Source organism: Salmo trutta, chromosome 23, assembly GCF_901001165.1.
Source record: "Salmo trutta chromosome 23, fSalTru1.1, whole genome shotgun sequence".
NCBI classification, from domain to species: Eukaryota; Metazoa; Chordata; class Actinopteri; order Salmoniformes; family Salmonidae; genus Salmo; species Salmo trutta.
The window spans coordinates 39685820-39702957 of NC_042979.1; the positions used below are offsets into that span (position 1 = coordinate 39685820).

A 17138-nucleotide genomic window follows, 5' to 3' on the forward strand; every position below is an offset into this window, starting at 1 on the left:
CCAAGCTCGCTAATTAGGGTACCTATTGTAACTCGGGAGTATTTGGGACCGTGTTTGAGTGAGTTGCTATGTGCTCACGCAGGTGCCCGAGAGCTGTGACTGCACCGAGGGCTAACCTATTGTGTGTTGTCTCTTCGTGTGCAGGTATGTCTTTTATTTTGTTTCCGAATATGTTGTATATCATTTTAATTGTATTGTATAGTGTGCTCTTGGGCACTGAATGTATGTATGCAGTTCCCGCTCTTTTGCCGGACCTTCAGCTAGCAAGGTGCTCGAGAGCTGTGACTGCGCCGAGGGCTAACATATTGTGTGTTGTCTCTTCGTGTGCAGGTCGAATAAAAATGATTCAACCATCAGAATTCCAGTTGTGGCAGTGTCCTAATTAAAAGTACACAACGCAGAACGAACCACACTACACCAAGATAACCCATCCACCTGACAGCTGTGGCAGATCAAGAAGCTGATTAAACAGCATGATCATTACACATGTGCACCTTGTGCTGGGGACAAAGGCCACTAAAATCTGCAGTTTTGTCACACAATACAACACCATGGAAGTCTCAAGTTGAGGGAGCATGCAATTGGCATGCTGACTGCAGGAATGTCCACCAGAGCTGTTGCCAGAAAATTTTATATTAATTTCTCTACCATAAGCCGCCTCCAACTTTGTTTTGGAGAATATGGCAGTACGTCCAATCGGCCTCACAACCGCAGACCATGTGTAACCACGCCAGCCAGGACCTCCACATCCGGCTTCTTCACCTGTGGGATCATCGGATACCAGCCACCCGTACAGCTGATGAAACTGAGGAGTATTTCTGTCTGTAATAAAGCCCTTTTGTGGTGAAAAAACTAATTTCTGATTGTCTGGGCCTGGCTCTCTAATGGGTGGGTCTATGCCCTCCCAAGCCCACCCATGGCTGTACCCCTGCCCAATCAAGTGCAATCCATAGAAAAGGGACTAAATAATTTATTTCAATTGACTGATTTCCTTATATGAACTGTTACTCAGTAAAATCGTTGAAATTGTTGCGTTTACATTTTTTTTCAGTATAGATTACTACCAGATAAAACCAGCTTTATGTGACAAGATCAAGACATCATGGGAAAGACATATTTTGGTGAAATAACAAAGTTACAACCAGATAAATAAAATGTTTCTGCTAAAAGAATGTTAACAAGAAATTGCAATTAGTTTGGCCCGCTGGTTAGCTCTGTTCCTCTCCCTTATTTCTCAGGAAGTAAAGCCTGGTTGGCAATCAAGAGCAGTCTTCCCAGTCCCCCAACACAGAAGTTCTTAAATGCTGTGGTGCCTCTCACCTTCTGCAGCCAAGGTTGCAAGACCCCTTTACAGTTCATGTCGCTGAGGAACAGAGGCCTTACAGCCCAAGTCGCTGAGGAACAGAGGCCTTACAGCCCAAGTCGCTGAGGAACAGAGGCCTTACAGCCCAAGTCGCTGAGGAACAGAGACCATACAGCCATAGAGGAATAGAGTTCCCGTCCCTCAGCATTTTATTGTGGTAAAAAAAGCCAGAAGACTATTTGACGATGCTGCAAAGGACGTTGTCGTTATTAGTAGCCAAGTTCATTGTTATGAGGACCCGCAAAACGCCTCCCTCTAGCCAAAATTCGCATAGAGTCAGAGGGGGGATTTTATGGCCCAGTTGTTGAAAATCACAGAGCCCTGACAAAAGGTGCATCTAGGGATTCCTCTGGCTATTGTTACTGTACCAACTGACAATGGTGTTCTACAGTAACACAACACAGTTTTACACTGAGTGTACAAAAACATTAAGAACACCCACTCTTTCCAAAACAGAGACTGACCAGGTGAAAGCTATGATCCTTTATGGATGTCACTTGTTAAATCCACTTCAAATCAGTGTAGATAAAGGAGAAGAGACAGGTTAAAGGGTTTTTAAGCCTTGAGACAATTGAGACATGGATTGTGTATGTGTGCCATTCAGAGGGTGACAAGACAAAAGATTGAAGTGCCTTTGAATGGAAGGTGCTCCTAATGTTTGGTATACTCAGTGTATATCTCCTTTATCACCTTCAAACCCTCCTTCTCCAAAGAAAGGTCATATGAGAAGCTGTGGTGCTTCTTTCTCTGTCACTGACACAAAACGATTTAAAGACAACCGATCGATAGTTGAGATGTTTTTTTTTGGGGGGGGGGGGGTTTGACATTTTCAAAAGGTCTTTAGTTTACTATTAATTTGTTTATTTGAAAGGCTGCTTAAAAAGCATACCTACTTTGTTTTGTGTAGGCCTACGGTTGTTCAGGATTTGGGAAAACGCAATTGTAAAACCAAAATTCTCTATGCCACAAACAAATGTCATAGTAATTTGTCTGTTCTATACTTTACATTTCTACCTGCAACACTTAAAACCTCTCGGGTATGTGGGACGCTAGCGTCCCACCCGCGGGACACACTATTCAACAGCCAGTGAAATAGCAGGGTGGCAAATTCAAAACAACAAAAATCTCATAATTCAAATTTCTCAAACTATTATATCCCATTTTAAAGATACACTTCTCGTTAATCCAACCACATTGTCCGATTTCAAAAATGCTTTACCGCGAAAGCATAACATTAGATTATGTTAGGACAGCGCTGAGACAAGAAAAACCACACAGCCATTTTCCAAGCAAGGAGAGGCGTCACAAAAAACAGAAATACAGCTAAAATGAATCACTAACCTTTGACGGTCTTCATCAGATGACACTCCCAGGACTCAATATTACACAATACATGTATGTTTTGTTCGATAAAGTTCATATTTACATCCAAAAACCCCATTTTACATTGGCGCGTGATGTTCAAAAAATGTTTTGCCTCCCAAAACTTCCGGTGAATGAGCACATCAATTTACAAAAATACTCATCATAAACGTTGATAAAATTCACAACAGTTATTGAAAGAGTTATAGATACACTTCTCCTTAATGCAACCACTGAGTCATATTTCAAAATAGCTTTACGGCGAAAGCACATTGTTCAATATTCTGAGTACAGAGCTCAGCCATCAAAGCAAGCTATACAGCTACCCGCCAAGTTCTGGAGTCAACTAAACTCAGAAATAGTATTATAAATCTTCACTTACCTTTGCTGGTCTTCGTCGGAATGCACTCCCAGGACTCCCACAATAAATGTTCGTTTTGTTCGATAAACTCCATATTTATGTCCAAATACCTCCATTTTGTTTGCGCGTTCAGATCACTATTCCAAAGGCACAATGAGCGAGCGCAAAACCCTAGAGGAAAAGTCAAAAAGTTCCATTACCGTTTGAAGAAACAACGATGTTTACAAACGATGTTTACAATCAATCCTTAGGGTCTTTTTATCATAAATATTCCAACCAGACAATAGTGTATTCATTACAGAGGAAAAGAAGCAATGGCGCAGCTGCGTGACTGCGCCGTAAACAGCTGATTGGCCTCAGGCAGTCTACTTATTGAGTCAGCTCTTATTCTCTCCCCAGTACCAGGAGAAGCATGAAACAAGGTTCTAAAGACTGTTGACATCTAGTGGAAGCCTTAGGAAGTGCAAAATGAACCCTAAGTCACTGTATACTGTACAGGCAATCACTTGAAAAACTACAAACCTCAGATTTCCACACTTCCTGGTTGGAATCTTCTCAGGTTTTTGCCTGCCATATGAGTTCTGTTATACTCACAGACATCAGTCAAACAGTTTTAGAAACTTCAGAGTGTTTTCTATCCAAATCTAATAATATGCATATCCTACCTTCTGAGCCTGAGTAGCAGGCAGTTTACTACAGGCACGCCTTTCATCCGGACGTCAAAATACTGCCCCCTACCCTAGAGAAGTTAAACAATATTTTACATGTACACGCCTCACATCAATACACTTCACAGTCAGTCAGAGGATGTGGGTGCCACAAAGCAGACAAGCACTCTAAAGCCAATGAGGTCCACCCCTTAGCATTATTGGTAGTTTAACAATTGAGCTCCATCCATTCTATATGGGTCTGAATAGAGTTCAGAGTTTTTTTTATCAGGGTCAAAATTGGGCTTAGGTGGTATGGCTGTGGGCATGACCACTTGTGTGGTCGCTGACCGGAAATATTATAGGCCCTCCTGTTGGCCGCAATGACAAAATGTTGCTGTTTTAAAGCTAATTTCCAGCAATTCTACACATTTGCCATGTGGTCGGAGAGAAACATGTGCAGTTTTAAAGCTACTTTACTTAAAGCCACGCTCAAGATCCTAAACGATATCATAACCACCATCGATAAAAGAGAGTACTGTGCAGCCATCTTCATTGACCTGGCCAAGGCTTTCGACTCTGTCAATCACCACATTCTTATCGGCAGACTCAACAGCCTTGGTTTCTCAAATGACTGCCTCGCCTGGTTCACTAACTACTTCTCTGATAGAGTTCAGTGTGTCAAATCGGACGGCCTGTTGTCCGAACCTCTGGCAGTCTCTATGGGGGTACCACAGGGTTCAATTCTCGGGCCGACTATTTTCTCTGCGATTCTTTGATCCACCTCTACGCAGACGACACCATTCTGTATACATCTGGCCCTTCTTTGGACGCTGTGTGAACAAACCTCCAAACGAGCTTCAACGCCATACAACACTCCTTCCGTGGCCTCCAACTGCTCTTAAATGCTAGTAATACGAAATGCATGCTCTTCAACCGATAGCTGCCCACACCCGCCCGCCCGACTAGCATCACTACTCTGGACGGTTCTGACTTATGTGGACAATATATGGACAACTATAAATATGTGGACAACTATAAATACCTAGGTGTCTGGCTAGCCTATAAACTCCCCTTCCAGACTCACATTAAGCATCTCCAATTCAAAGTTAAATCTAGAACCAGCTTCCTATTTCGCAACAAAGCCTCCTTCACTCACGCTGCCAAACATACCCTCGTAAAACTGACTATCCTACCGATCCTTGACTTCGGCGATGTCATTTACAAAATAGCCTCCAACACTCTACTCAGCAAATTGGATGCAGTCTATCACAGTGCCATCCATTTTGTCACCAAAGCCCCATATACTACCCACCACTGCGACCTGTACGCTCTCGTTGGCTGGTCCTCGCGACATATTCGTCGCCAAACCCACTGGCTCCTGGTCATCTATAGGTCTTTGCTAGGTATAGCTCCGCCTAATCTCAGCTCACTGGTCACTATAGCAGCACCCACCCATAGCACGCGCTCCAGCAGATATATTTCACTGGTCATCCCCAAAGCCAACACCTACTTTGGCCGTCTTTCCTTCCAGTTCTTTGCTGCCAATGACTGGAACGAATTGCAAAAATCACTGAAGTTGGAGACATATCTCCCGCCCTAACTTCAAGCGTCAACTGTCAGAGCAGCTTACCGATCGCTGCAGCTGTACACATCCCCTCTGTAAATAGCCCATCCAACCAACTACCTCACCCCCATATTTGTTTGTTTTTCTGCTCTTTTGCACACCAGTATTTCTACTTGAACATCTTCATCTGCACATCTATAACTCCAGTGTTAACTGCTAAATTGTAATTACTTCGCCACTATTGGCCTATTTATTGCCGTACCTCCTTACTTCATTTGCACACTGTATACAGATGTTTCTATTGTGTTATTGACTGTATGTTTGTTTATCCCATGTGTAACTCTGTGTTGTTTTTGTCACACTGCTTTGCTTTATCTTGGCCAGGTCACAGTTGTAAATGAGAACTTGTTCTCAACTGGCCTACCTGGTTAAATAAAGGTGAAATAAAATTTTAAAAATAAACTTAAATTCTACATATTTTGCCATGGCTTATGCTATCCGAGTGACTCAAACATTAAACAATTCAAAGGAGCCCAACGCAATGACAAAAATACGGAATACATCGGAATTGTAGATTTCCCTGACTGTATAGCTTTTATATTGGTGATTGTTGGTTCTCAAAAATGATCTTATTTAAACATTATATTGGTCCATTATCTTTTCAACATACTTTATATCTGGTTTAAGTCGTTTAAGTTTCCACTGAAAACATTTTTTACATCCCAAAAAGTATTATTTTAATTGTTGGGACATAGCCGGACCAAAAAAAAAACGTTTCTATACAGAAAGAAACCCTGGAGTTCCATCCATCCTACATGGGTCTGAGTAGCATTCACTGCTAAAACATATCGTAGCACGGACATAAAGCAACCTTCAAGACAAGGCCAAAGTCAAATAGGTTGGATGATCATGTAAATGCTGTTGCTCGATACGTGCCCCCTATGACCGCTTTTCTGTTCTATCTGAGGGGTCAAGCAGGGGTGGGAGGTCAAGGCTGCGGATTGCACACACTGGTATGCACAGGGGGGCTATCCAGAACTGGAGAGAGAGTTTCCAATAGCAACACCATTAGAGGTTCCAGGACGCCATTCAGCTGTTGTGGACCTGATGAAAGGCCAACTCGCTGAGGTAGGAGGTGGATTGTGTGTCTGTGTGTGTCTCGCTTGTCATGTTCATATCCATAAGGAGCTGTAGACCTTGGGCCGCTAGAGAAGGTACTATATAGATTCAATTGTACGGCATTGTTAAAGGGCATCTCAACCATATACACTACCATTCAAAAGTTTGGGGTCACTTAGAAATGTCCTCGTTTTTGAAATAAAAGTAAATTTTTTTGTCCATTAAAATAACATCAGATTGATCAGAAATACAGTGTAGACATTGTTAATGTTGTAAATGACTAAATGACTATTGTAGCTGAAAACAGGTGATTTTTAAATGGAATATCTACATAGGCGTACAGAGGCCCATTATCAGCAACCATCACTCCTGTGTTCCAATGGCACGTTGTGTTAGCGAATCCAAGTTTTTCAATTTAAAAGGCTAATTGATCATTAGAAAACCCTTTTTCAATTATGTTAGCACAGCTGAAAACTGTTGTTCTGATTAAAGCAGCAATAAAACTGGCCTTCTTTAGACTAGTTGAGTATCTGGAGCATCAGCATTTGTGGGTTCGATTACAGGCTCAAAATGGCAAGAGGCAAAGAAACTCATCAGTCTATTCTTGTTCTGAGAAATGAAGGCTATTCCATGTGAGAAATGGCCAACAAACTGAAGATCTCGTACAACGCTGTGTACTACTCCCTTCACAGAACAGCGCAAACTGGCTCTAACCAGAATAGAAAGAGTGGGAGGCCCCGGTGCACAACTGAGCAAGAGGACAAGTACTTTAGAGTGTCTAGTTTGAGAAACAGACACCTCACAAATCCTCAACTGGCAGCTTCATTAAATAGTACTCGCAAAACACCAGTCTCAACAGTGAAGAGGTGACTCCGGGATGCTGGCCTTCAAGGCAGAGCGGAAAAAAAAGAAGCCATATCTCAGACTGGCCAATTAAAAGAAAATATTAAGATGGGCAAAAGAACAGACACTGGACAGATGAACTCTGCCTAGAAAGCCAGCATCCCGGAGTTGCCTCTTCACTGTTGACGATGAGACTATGAGACTGGTGTTTTGTGGGTACTGCATGAATGAAAACGGACTGAAACAGGGGACCTCCAGGACAAATAAGAAACAATTTTTGTTTTCTATTGCGTCACCTAATGAACACAATGCTGAAAAAGCAAAGCACACTATCTACTCTTGGCATCAGATGAAAACACCAAGTCACTCTGGCAGGACACCTTCTAATCTATGCGATCTCATGGCAGTGATCAAATATTTCGCTCCAGAAAATATAATTCTACTAGAAGCTGTTACACGATAAAATAAAGTTCTACTAGAAAACGGGTTGGCCATTTGTTTGAGAAACAAATAACATTTTCTGGAGGAGAAAGGCTGCAAGTTCATAGACAAAGAGAAAGTGACAGGATATGAATTGCAACATGCATGAATGAAAAGTCATTGATGAAAAGTTATAGATGAATAATGGTCAGTGTGAATGATCATTTTAAATTCAAGTCATTATGAAAACACTGCTCATGACGCCATCATGGTTAAAAATGACCTAAGTTAAATAAAGGGGGAACAGACTTCACGCAGCGATCTGTGACATAGATGGATAATAAGACAGTGGGTGTGCGCATGCACGCAGAGTCGCTGCCATAGCAGTAGCATGCTGAAGTGTGATTGACCAGATCTAAGCTACTCCTCACAATGCAGACAGAGGAAAACCTCTCTCTCTCCTCCCTAAAATAGACTGCTTCCCCCGTACTGTATGCCTGTATCATTGTTCAGAGAGCCTCAACAGGATTGATGAGGGGAGAAGGGGCGACATGGACAATAGAGAACCCCCTCTATGTCATTCCACCCCCGTGGCCTCAACAGTTGAACAACTATTTCCCAGAGGGGGGAGAGAGATCAACATGTCCCTGCAGTCGCGCCACACACACACACACACACACACACACACACACACACACACACAGAGAGAGAGCGAGAGAGAGACTCGCCAGCTACATCTCAAACATCTGCCAGGCTTTTTCCTCCAGGCTAGCACACAGAGACACACGCACAACGACCACACAGAGAGAGATACATAGAGTGTCACATTATATCCTTGATATAGCAGGAGCAGGACTGAACACACATATTGAGAGAGAAACACACACACACACACACACACACTGACGAGACAGAGAGAATCTTACAAGAGATCCATGCATCATTGTTCAGCTCTATTTCCTTGGCTGATCAGTAGCTTAAAATGGGGAACTTGCTCCACAGTCAGGGTATAATTTACCATACCAGAAGCTTAAACAATGATTAAGAAAATGTAAACATGTTACATTCAAATTACAAAGCTTAAACATGCAGAGTTTGAATTGTTGATGTTCGATTTTGTTATGAGTCATAGTCATGTAATGTGACTTCAATGTCCAACAAAAAAGGATTCTTAAAAATGAGTCAAATAATACATGAGGTACAGGAGTTAACGCGAGGGCAGAGAATTCCCCCGAAAACAACCATTTACCTAAAATTAGTAAGAGACAATATAAAATGTTTCAATTAAGAAAATGACTACACATTTGCACAGAGCATAAATAATAACCTACACTCATGGTAAGAAAATAGTAGGCTAACATTCAATCATATACATGAAAATCTTAATTAGAAAAACATTTTAGGGGTCCATATGAATAGAGAGACCTTTTGCTATCTGTATGTGTGCATTTTATTTACATTTGCACATTTTATTTTAACAGTTGGATCACATACATTTATGCTCTAACTAAACCATATTAAACAATTCCAATAGCAGTGTGTTTTCATTAAAATATTTAATTGTTTTCTCTGAAAATATCAATTTTGACATGTCCCATATAACATTTGTCCAACTTTTTAACTCACTTAAACGCAAGATTTTCACAGGTTTTCACCATCATTGTAAAGCATTGGTTAATTTGTTGCTTTGGGAAAGTAGTTCCTGAAGATCTTTACTTAGTGATTGATTTACATTTGACCCTCAGGTTTATGGTTAACCCTGTAACATGAACTTAACTCTCATTTTAATATGATAAAACTACTCCTTTTTAAATTATTTAAAAAACTGTGCGTGTCAAGGATAAAATGTCAACCCAGTTACCAATTGAAAGATAGGCTGGAAATGTGTTTTTTGTTTGTTTTTGTTAACCCCTTCCTGTTGCACACAACCCGCTTCCATTCCCCCGTCACACGGGGAGTTTTATTTCACCTTTAACTAAGCAAGAGTTTATGGCTGATTTAACATGTAATCATCAAACCTGTGACTTCTATAGTAATTTTTCTTAATTTAATCTTGAGATGGCAAAACATGTTTGTTAATAAAGTTGAACATGTACTCTTCATGACTAGGGCTGTTATGGTGACAGTATTACCGCCACACCGGCAGTCACGAGTCATTAACGCAGTCAAATTCCAAGTGACCGTTTAGTCATGGTAACTATGCTTCGCCCAGCTCCGATGCTGCTGATGGTCATTAGTAGCCTACCAAACTTGCTAACTGTCTGGTACTCAGCACTCTGTTGTCCCTGTAGTCACTCTGACATCAATGAAAATGTAATGGGAAATCAAATCAAACACTTCATGAGAGCCCATGAGATCATGTTGTGCAACATTTCTATAGGCTATGCAACTGCGTGAGAAAACAGTGATGGTCTCTACTAAAATGATGATGACAGCTTTGCACACTCTTGGCATTCTCTCAACCAGCTTCCTGAGGTAGTCACCTGGAATGCATTTCAATTAACAGGTTTGCCTTGTTTTAAGTTAATTTGTGGAATTTATTTCCTTCTTAATGTATTTGAGCCAATCAGTTGTGTTGTGACAAGGTAGGGGTGGTATACAGAAGAAAGCCCTATTTGGTAAAAGACCAAGTCCATATTATGGCAAGAACAGCTTAAATAAGCAAAAAGAAACAACAGTCCATCATTACTTTAAGACATCAAGTAATTTCTTCAATAACTTTCTTCAGTTTCTTCAAGTACAGTTGCAAAAACCATCAAGTGCTATGATGAAACTGGCTCTCATGAGGACCACCATAGGAAAGGAAGACCCAGAGTTACCACTGCTGCAGAGGATAAGTTCATTAGATTTACCAGCCTCAGAAATTGCAGACCAAATAAATGCTTCACAGAGTTCAAGTAACAGACATCTCAAAATCAACTGTTCAAAGGAGACTGTGTGTATCAGGCCTTCATGGTCAAATTTCTGCAAAGAAATCACTACTAAAGGACACCAATAAGAAGAAGAAACTTGCTTGGACCGGTGGACATTAGACTGGTGGAAATCTGTCCTTTGGTCTGACGAGTCCAAATTTGAGATTTTTGGTTACAACCACTGTCTTTGTAAAATGCAGAGTAGGTGAACAGATTATCTCTGCATGTATGGTTCCCAACGTGAAGCACGGAGAAGGAGGTGTGATGGTGCTTTGCTGGTGACACTGTCAGTGACTTATTTAGAATTCAAGGCACACTTAACCAGCATAGCTACCACAGCATTCTGCAGTGATACGCCATCCCATCTGTTTTGCGCTTATTGGGAATATCAATTGTTTTTCAACGAGACAATGACCCAACACACCTCCAGGCTGTGTAAGGGCTATTTGACCAAGAAGGAGGGTAATGGAGTACTGCATCAGATGACCTGGCTTCCACAATAGATTAGGAATCACTGGCCACTTTAAGGAAATGAAACAGTAGCCACTTTAATAATGTCTCCGTATCTTGCATTACTCATCTCATCTGTGTAAACTGTAATCTATACGGTATCTTAGTCACTTTAATTGTTTGTAAATATTGCATCATCCATCTCATATGCATATACTGTACTCTATACTCCACTGTATCCTAGTCCAATGCCGCTCTGACATAAACGTATATTCTTAATCCATTCATTACTTAGATGTACGTGTAAATGTTGTGAAACTGTTAGATATTACTTGTTACTGCACTGTCGGAGCTATAAGCACCAGCATTTTGCAACACCCGCAATAACATCTGCTAAACACGTGTATGTGACCAATAAAATTTGATTTGATTTGAATTGAGATGGTTTGGGATGAGTTGGACCGCAGAGTAAAGGAAAAGCATCCAACAAGTGCTTAGTATGTGTGGGAACTCGTTCAAGAATGTTGGAAAAGCATTCCAGGTGAAGCTGGTTGAGAGAATGCCAAGAGTATGCAAAGCTGTCATCAAGGCAAAGGGTGGCTACTTCGAAGAATCTCAAATATATTTTGATTTGTTTAACACTTTTTTGGTTACTACCTGATTCCATGTGTTATTTCATAGTTTTGATGTCTTCACTGTTATTCTACAATGTATAAAATAGTACAAATAAAGAAAAATCCTTGAATGAGTAGGTGTGTCCAAACTTTTGACTGGTACTGTTTATTATTCAGTATATGTAAAGACAATATTAAACTAAGAATAGTCTGGTGGGGTGACAATTTTAGCCTTTCACTTGTGAATTAAGTATTATCACCTGTGAATGATGCCCAGCGGGTGCAGTATTGCAAGGAACAGCACGTCTTTTTTTGCAACTTTTTCAAATCATAGTCACACACCTCATGTAGCCTGATAAGGTTTGTATCACAACTAAAGTGGCCTGAACTAAATAACACAATCTGCTTTACAACCAGTGTAGAGCCTAACCGGCATACATAGGCGATGCGTGAGTTTAAAGTTAGGTTTAGATAATTTTCACCATAAAAATTGACCTTTATAATAAAGCATTACATGCATAATGGCATTTGCGGTCACTACTGAGAAAGGTATTTTCCTGCTAATTGATTACATTTTTTTTTTTTACATCTGCGCTTATAGCCTACTGCCGTGTGCGCATTGCTGCGCTTATAACGTGAAGAAATAGCCTAATAGTTTCGAAAAATGTTAAGCCAAACGACCAGCCTAATTGTTTTAAAAGGTTTTTTGATACTATTGGTTGTATTCAATTGGGATCTATCGCATCCCACAACTGTCCCAGACTATGTTTGGAATTTTTATTTCTCACACAGAATAGGTCAACCATTGTACTACAGCGGATAGTAGATTGACATAGGCTAGTGCTTTTGCTGTTCGTTAGGCCTACTCATCTTATTGAAGATGCGTCAGCCAACATGCGCCTCGGAATTCGATAAGAAGGAAGCACACAGTTGCGTCCCTGATGTGTCTGTCTTTCCTTGTAGTCTACTTCAGATGCCTTTGAGAAGGACCCGATCACATGACAGGCATTGGCTAATAACAATTGAGATATCTGAGAGAGCTATGTGAGTGAGAGGTGCTTCAGAGCACGGCAATTGGCAGCCGGGAGAAGGGAATTATAATTATTATATTCAGCCTAAGGTCACAACGGCCACGCAGCAAAACGCATGGATTTTTTTAGGGGGCATTACGGCCACACAAGGGGGATGCCGCCGGGAAATTTGAGGCCTGGTGAGAATATTATCAAGTTCTCGTCAAATTGTGAATGAGAGACTGATGAAGTGTGTGCAGCCTGCGCAAGGAACAAAGCAGAGCTCATACCTTCATGCAACTTTTAAATCATCACTAGAGTCGCATCATGCAGACTTAGAATGTTTTAAAAATCAAAACATATAGCCCAACGTTTGTATCACAACTACATTTGCATAAATAACTAAATTAAGCATATAGGAGGACCTGTTTCTTTGTTAACCGATCAACACAGAATAGCCACATGTGCGCACTCCCTCGCAAATCGTTTGGGGAAAATATCCTTTCTATTTTATGTTCAATTGTATTGTTCATACTTAAAATAATGCCATGGAATTCTTAGCAAATCTTGTCTGCTAAATGAACTCGTGTAGCCCACAGCCATATGGCATAGCCAAACGTAAAGACAACTTAGAGCATGCTATTCTGTTCTTTTGAAATAGACTACATTTTCTTAATATGTTTCTTTAGAGCTGTCTAAAATAAAATGGATTTATTGTGATGGTATATGCTATATTAAATTGATGTAGACTTTTTTATGTAGATGTTCCAAAGGTCTGCATCAGTGGCTTGCAGACTATGCGTGGAAGCCAGGAGATGCTCAACATGTTTATGTTAATTAACGGTCAATTACCGTAAGACCGGCAATTATTTTCTAGACAATTACCAGCTGACAAGATGTAATGACCGGCCATAGTCCTATTCATGACAGAATGTTAACATTTGGTGAATTTATTTATTCATTTTTAAATTACACTTCCTAAAAAGCCCTCTATTTGTAGAATGACACAAACATCATTTGTGTTCAGCAGCTGTAGCCCTCCTACTGGTCCATCTTACAGAAATAAACTAGAAAAACAAGTTATTATTTAGGCTTTGATCTGCAGGTTACACCTGGTAACACCACAATTGAGAGACATGTCCTTGTAGCTTGAAGGCAATTCCACATAATTTTTTAAAATTTTTTCCCCTTTATTTACCCATGTAGGCTAGTTGAGAACAAGTTCTCATTTGCAACCGCAACCTGGCCAAGATAAAGCAAAGCAGTGTGACACATACAACAACACAGAGTTACGCATGGAATAAACAAAACATACAGTCAATAATACAGTAGAACAAAAGAAAACAAAAAGTCTATATACAGTGAGTGCAAATGAGTTAAGTTAAGGCAATAAATAGGCCATGGTGGCGAAGTAATTACAATATAGCAATTAAACACTGGAATGGTAGATGTGCAGAAGACGAATGTGCAAGTAGAGATACTGGGGTGCAAAGGAGCAAGATAAATAAATAAATACAGTATGGGGATGAGGTAGTTGGATGGGCTATTTACAGATGGGCTATGTGCAGGTGCAGTGATCTGTGAGCTGCTCTGACAGCTGGGGCTTAAAGCTAGTGAGGGAGATATGAGTCTCCAGCTTCAGAGATTTTTGCAGTTCGTTCCAGTCATTGGCAGCAGAGAACTGGAAGGAAAGACGACCAAAGGAGGAATTGGCTTTGGGGTTGACCAGTGAGATATACCTGCTGGAGCGCATGCTACGAGTGGGTGCTGCTATGGTGACCAGTGAGCTGAGATAAGGCGGGGCTTTACCTAGCAGAGACTTGTAGATAACCTGTAGGTTTGGCGACAAGTATGAAGCGAGGGCCAACCAACGAGAGCGTACAGGTCGCAATGGTGGGTAGTGTATGGGGTTTTGGTGACAAAACGGATGGCAGTGTCATGCTTAGAGAGATTTTTCACTTTAAAATGTTTGTCAAACAAAAATCAATGATTGCAAAGTTAAACAAACTATCACTAATTGCACAAGGACTAAAACTCTTCCAAAAACCTATTTACTTTTAGAATGGTGCGGATGCAAAGTTTCGTAATAGAATGACGGCTTGTGCTGCCATTCTGTTACCAAACTTTGCATCTGCAATGTTCTTTAAGTAAATGTGTTTTTGGAAAATGTTCAAAGTAGTCCTTGTGCGTAGTATTGTATGGTTTAACTTGGCAATCATTGGTTTTTGTTTGACATACATTTTAAAAGTGAAACATCTGCCTCAGTGTGACTCTGTTACCATGGAATTTTCCTTAGTTAACATTAAATGCCTACAATACCATTTAATTGTAATAAAGACATCCAAAATGCATACAAAGAATGTGTCAAATTTGTGTTATGGCCTAAAATGATCCACCCCCCAAAAATGAAATGATTCAATCTTGGAACAGACTAATCAGACCTGGAATAATCTGAGAGGTCTAATGTTACATTTATTCAATTGTATTTTTACTTAATGATAGGCAAATTAAAGAGATCAATAAACAGAATAATTAGGATGGATTACATACTAATCACCAGCATAACCTTTCAAGTAATTTCAAGACTAGTTCTTCAGATTTGTGACAATAGAATAAATACTCATATTTAACCATCTGCATTGACTAATTATGGATGTTGATACAGCTTATACAAAAAGTAGGTGTAGCCTACAAGTCTTTTAATTAGGTGGATTTTGCTGATGCTGCTTGAAGCATACTAAACTACCTCACTGGAAAATCAAGGAGGAATATAGTCAATATTGCTTTAGAAATCTTGTTTATGATAGACTCAACCGCAATTGCTGACACAGCTCAATTAATAACAATCAATGTCAGTATAAAGCACTGTGTTTTGCTTAGATAGTTTCACTGCACTGTGTTTTGCTATAGAGAGTTTCTAGTCAACTGAGAACAAAATATTGATCAACCTGATGGTAGGCCTATGATTCTGCACTGTGGGCTACATTGGTTGTTGCAAGACGATCTGTCAATGGGCTGTTTATCACTGTCACTTAGGCTTAAAAATGTTCGGTCCTGATACAACATTTCTGACAAAATATATCCAAGGCCATTCAAAAAGATAACACCGATTGTACCCTAGAAATCGAATATTTTCAACTTTTACTAACATTGTGTTCACCTAATTTACTAAATGTAGGCCTAAGGAAAACCATGTGTTTTACAACTCCCGAGTTCGCACGGAATCTCAGTACTAGAGGTGTCACTACAGACCCTGGTTCGATTCCAGGCTGAATCACAACCGGCCATGATTGGGAGTCCCATAGGGCGGTGCACAATTGGACCAGCGTCGTCCGGGTTTGGCCAGGGTAGGCAGTCATTGTAAATAAGAACTTGCCTAGATAAATAAAAGGTTAAATACATATTTTTTTTTAAATAACATTGGAATAGCCTAATGGTAGGTAGCCTAGCCTATTTTTAAAGAAAAACATTTAAAAAGTAGCACTGGTCACATAATTAGGCTGTCAGCCCACCCCAGTCAATGTGACAATGGTTTCACATTATAGAGCCGTTCACTTCAACGTTGCCCTTGCACTTTATTTGGGTTGGGGAGTCAGAGCGTTATAAATGGCAACCACTTTGCCAACATCACCGTGGTTATAGCCTCAGCTTCTGCTTTAATTTGATTAATTAGGCTACATGGGTGTTTGGGAAAGTGGAGTTATGGTTAATTTCACAATGGAAAATAAATGATAGAGGCGACATACCATTAATTGACTTGCTCCGATCAGTGTATTCAAATCCATTTGTCCTCTTCTCAATCTCCATCCTCCTACCGCTAAATAGATCTTACTCTTGGTTTCGACAGATGTCCTCTGGAAATTACGAAATGTGTCTTTATGTTTTCATCCAGGTCGCTTTTTATAGAAGAACCACTTCATGCCTCTGCCAGTTCATAGAAAAAACCTTTTGCGCCACTCTCGTGCAACAAAACACACCTTGACGTTTTCATGAATCACGTGACGAAACACTATTTGGCGTCGGAATTCTGGGATTTGTAGGATTCAATCATTGTGAGGTTGTATTAGGACAAAACAGTAGTCTAAAATGTCTGAAATAACCTGCTAGTTCATCTATTGTATTTCAAACAGTTTCAAACACTTTAATATTTAGTAGTGTCTGTGATAGGCCTAATGACAAATCACAGTAATATAGCTACACTGTATTGACCTGCTTCTCACCTCTGAAAAGCAAAATGCCATCCATAAGAGATAATGCCCTGTTTGTAATATGGAACTGATTTCCATATTAGGTAAAGGGTTTGTGGAAGGAGGATGTATCTCTCTCTCTCTGATATCTGTAGCGTGTATATACACTAAACTAAAATATAAACGCAACATGTAAAGTGTTAGTCCCATGTTTCGTTTATATTTTTGTTTAGTGTATAAATACTGTATCTACAGATATCAGAGAGAGAGAGAGAGAGAAAGA

The 17138-nt window shown here is 40.2% G+C and overlaps 1 protein-coding gene across 3 annotated transcripts in view; it reads right to left on the bottom strand.

Annotated features, from left to right (window-relative positions):
- nr6a1b (nuclear receptor subfamily 6, group A, member 1b) overlaps positions 1-16694 on the bottom strand; it is a 173170-nt gene extending 156476 nt beyond the window's left edge. For 2 of the 3 annotated variants that reach the window (XM_029710267.1, XM_029710266.1), the window contains exon 1: positions 16415-16694. In XM_029710267.1, the coding sequence (XP_029566127.1) occupies positions 16415-16475 (61 nt within the window). In that variant the 5' untranslated portion in view covers positions 16476-16694. The remainder of the gene's footprint in view (positions 1-16414) is intronic. The other variant, XM_029710268.1, reaches the window with a different exon arrangement.
- Positions 16695-17138: the final 444 nt, after the last annotated feature.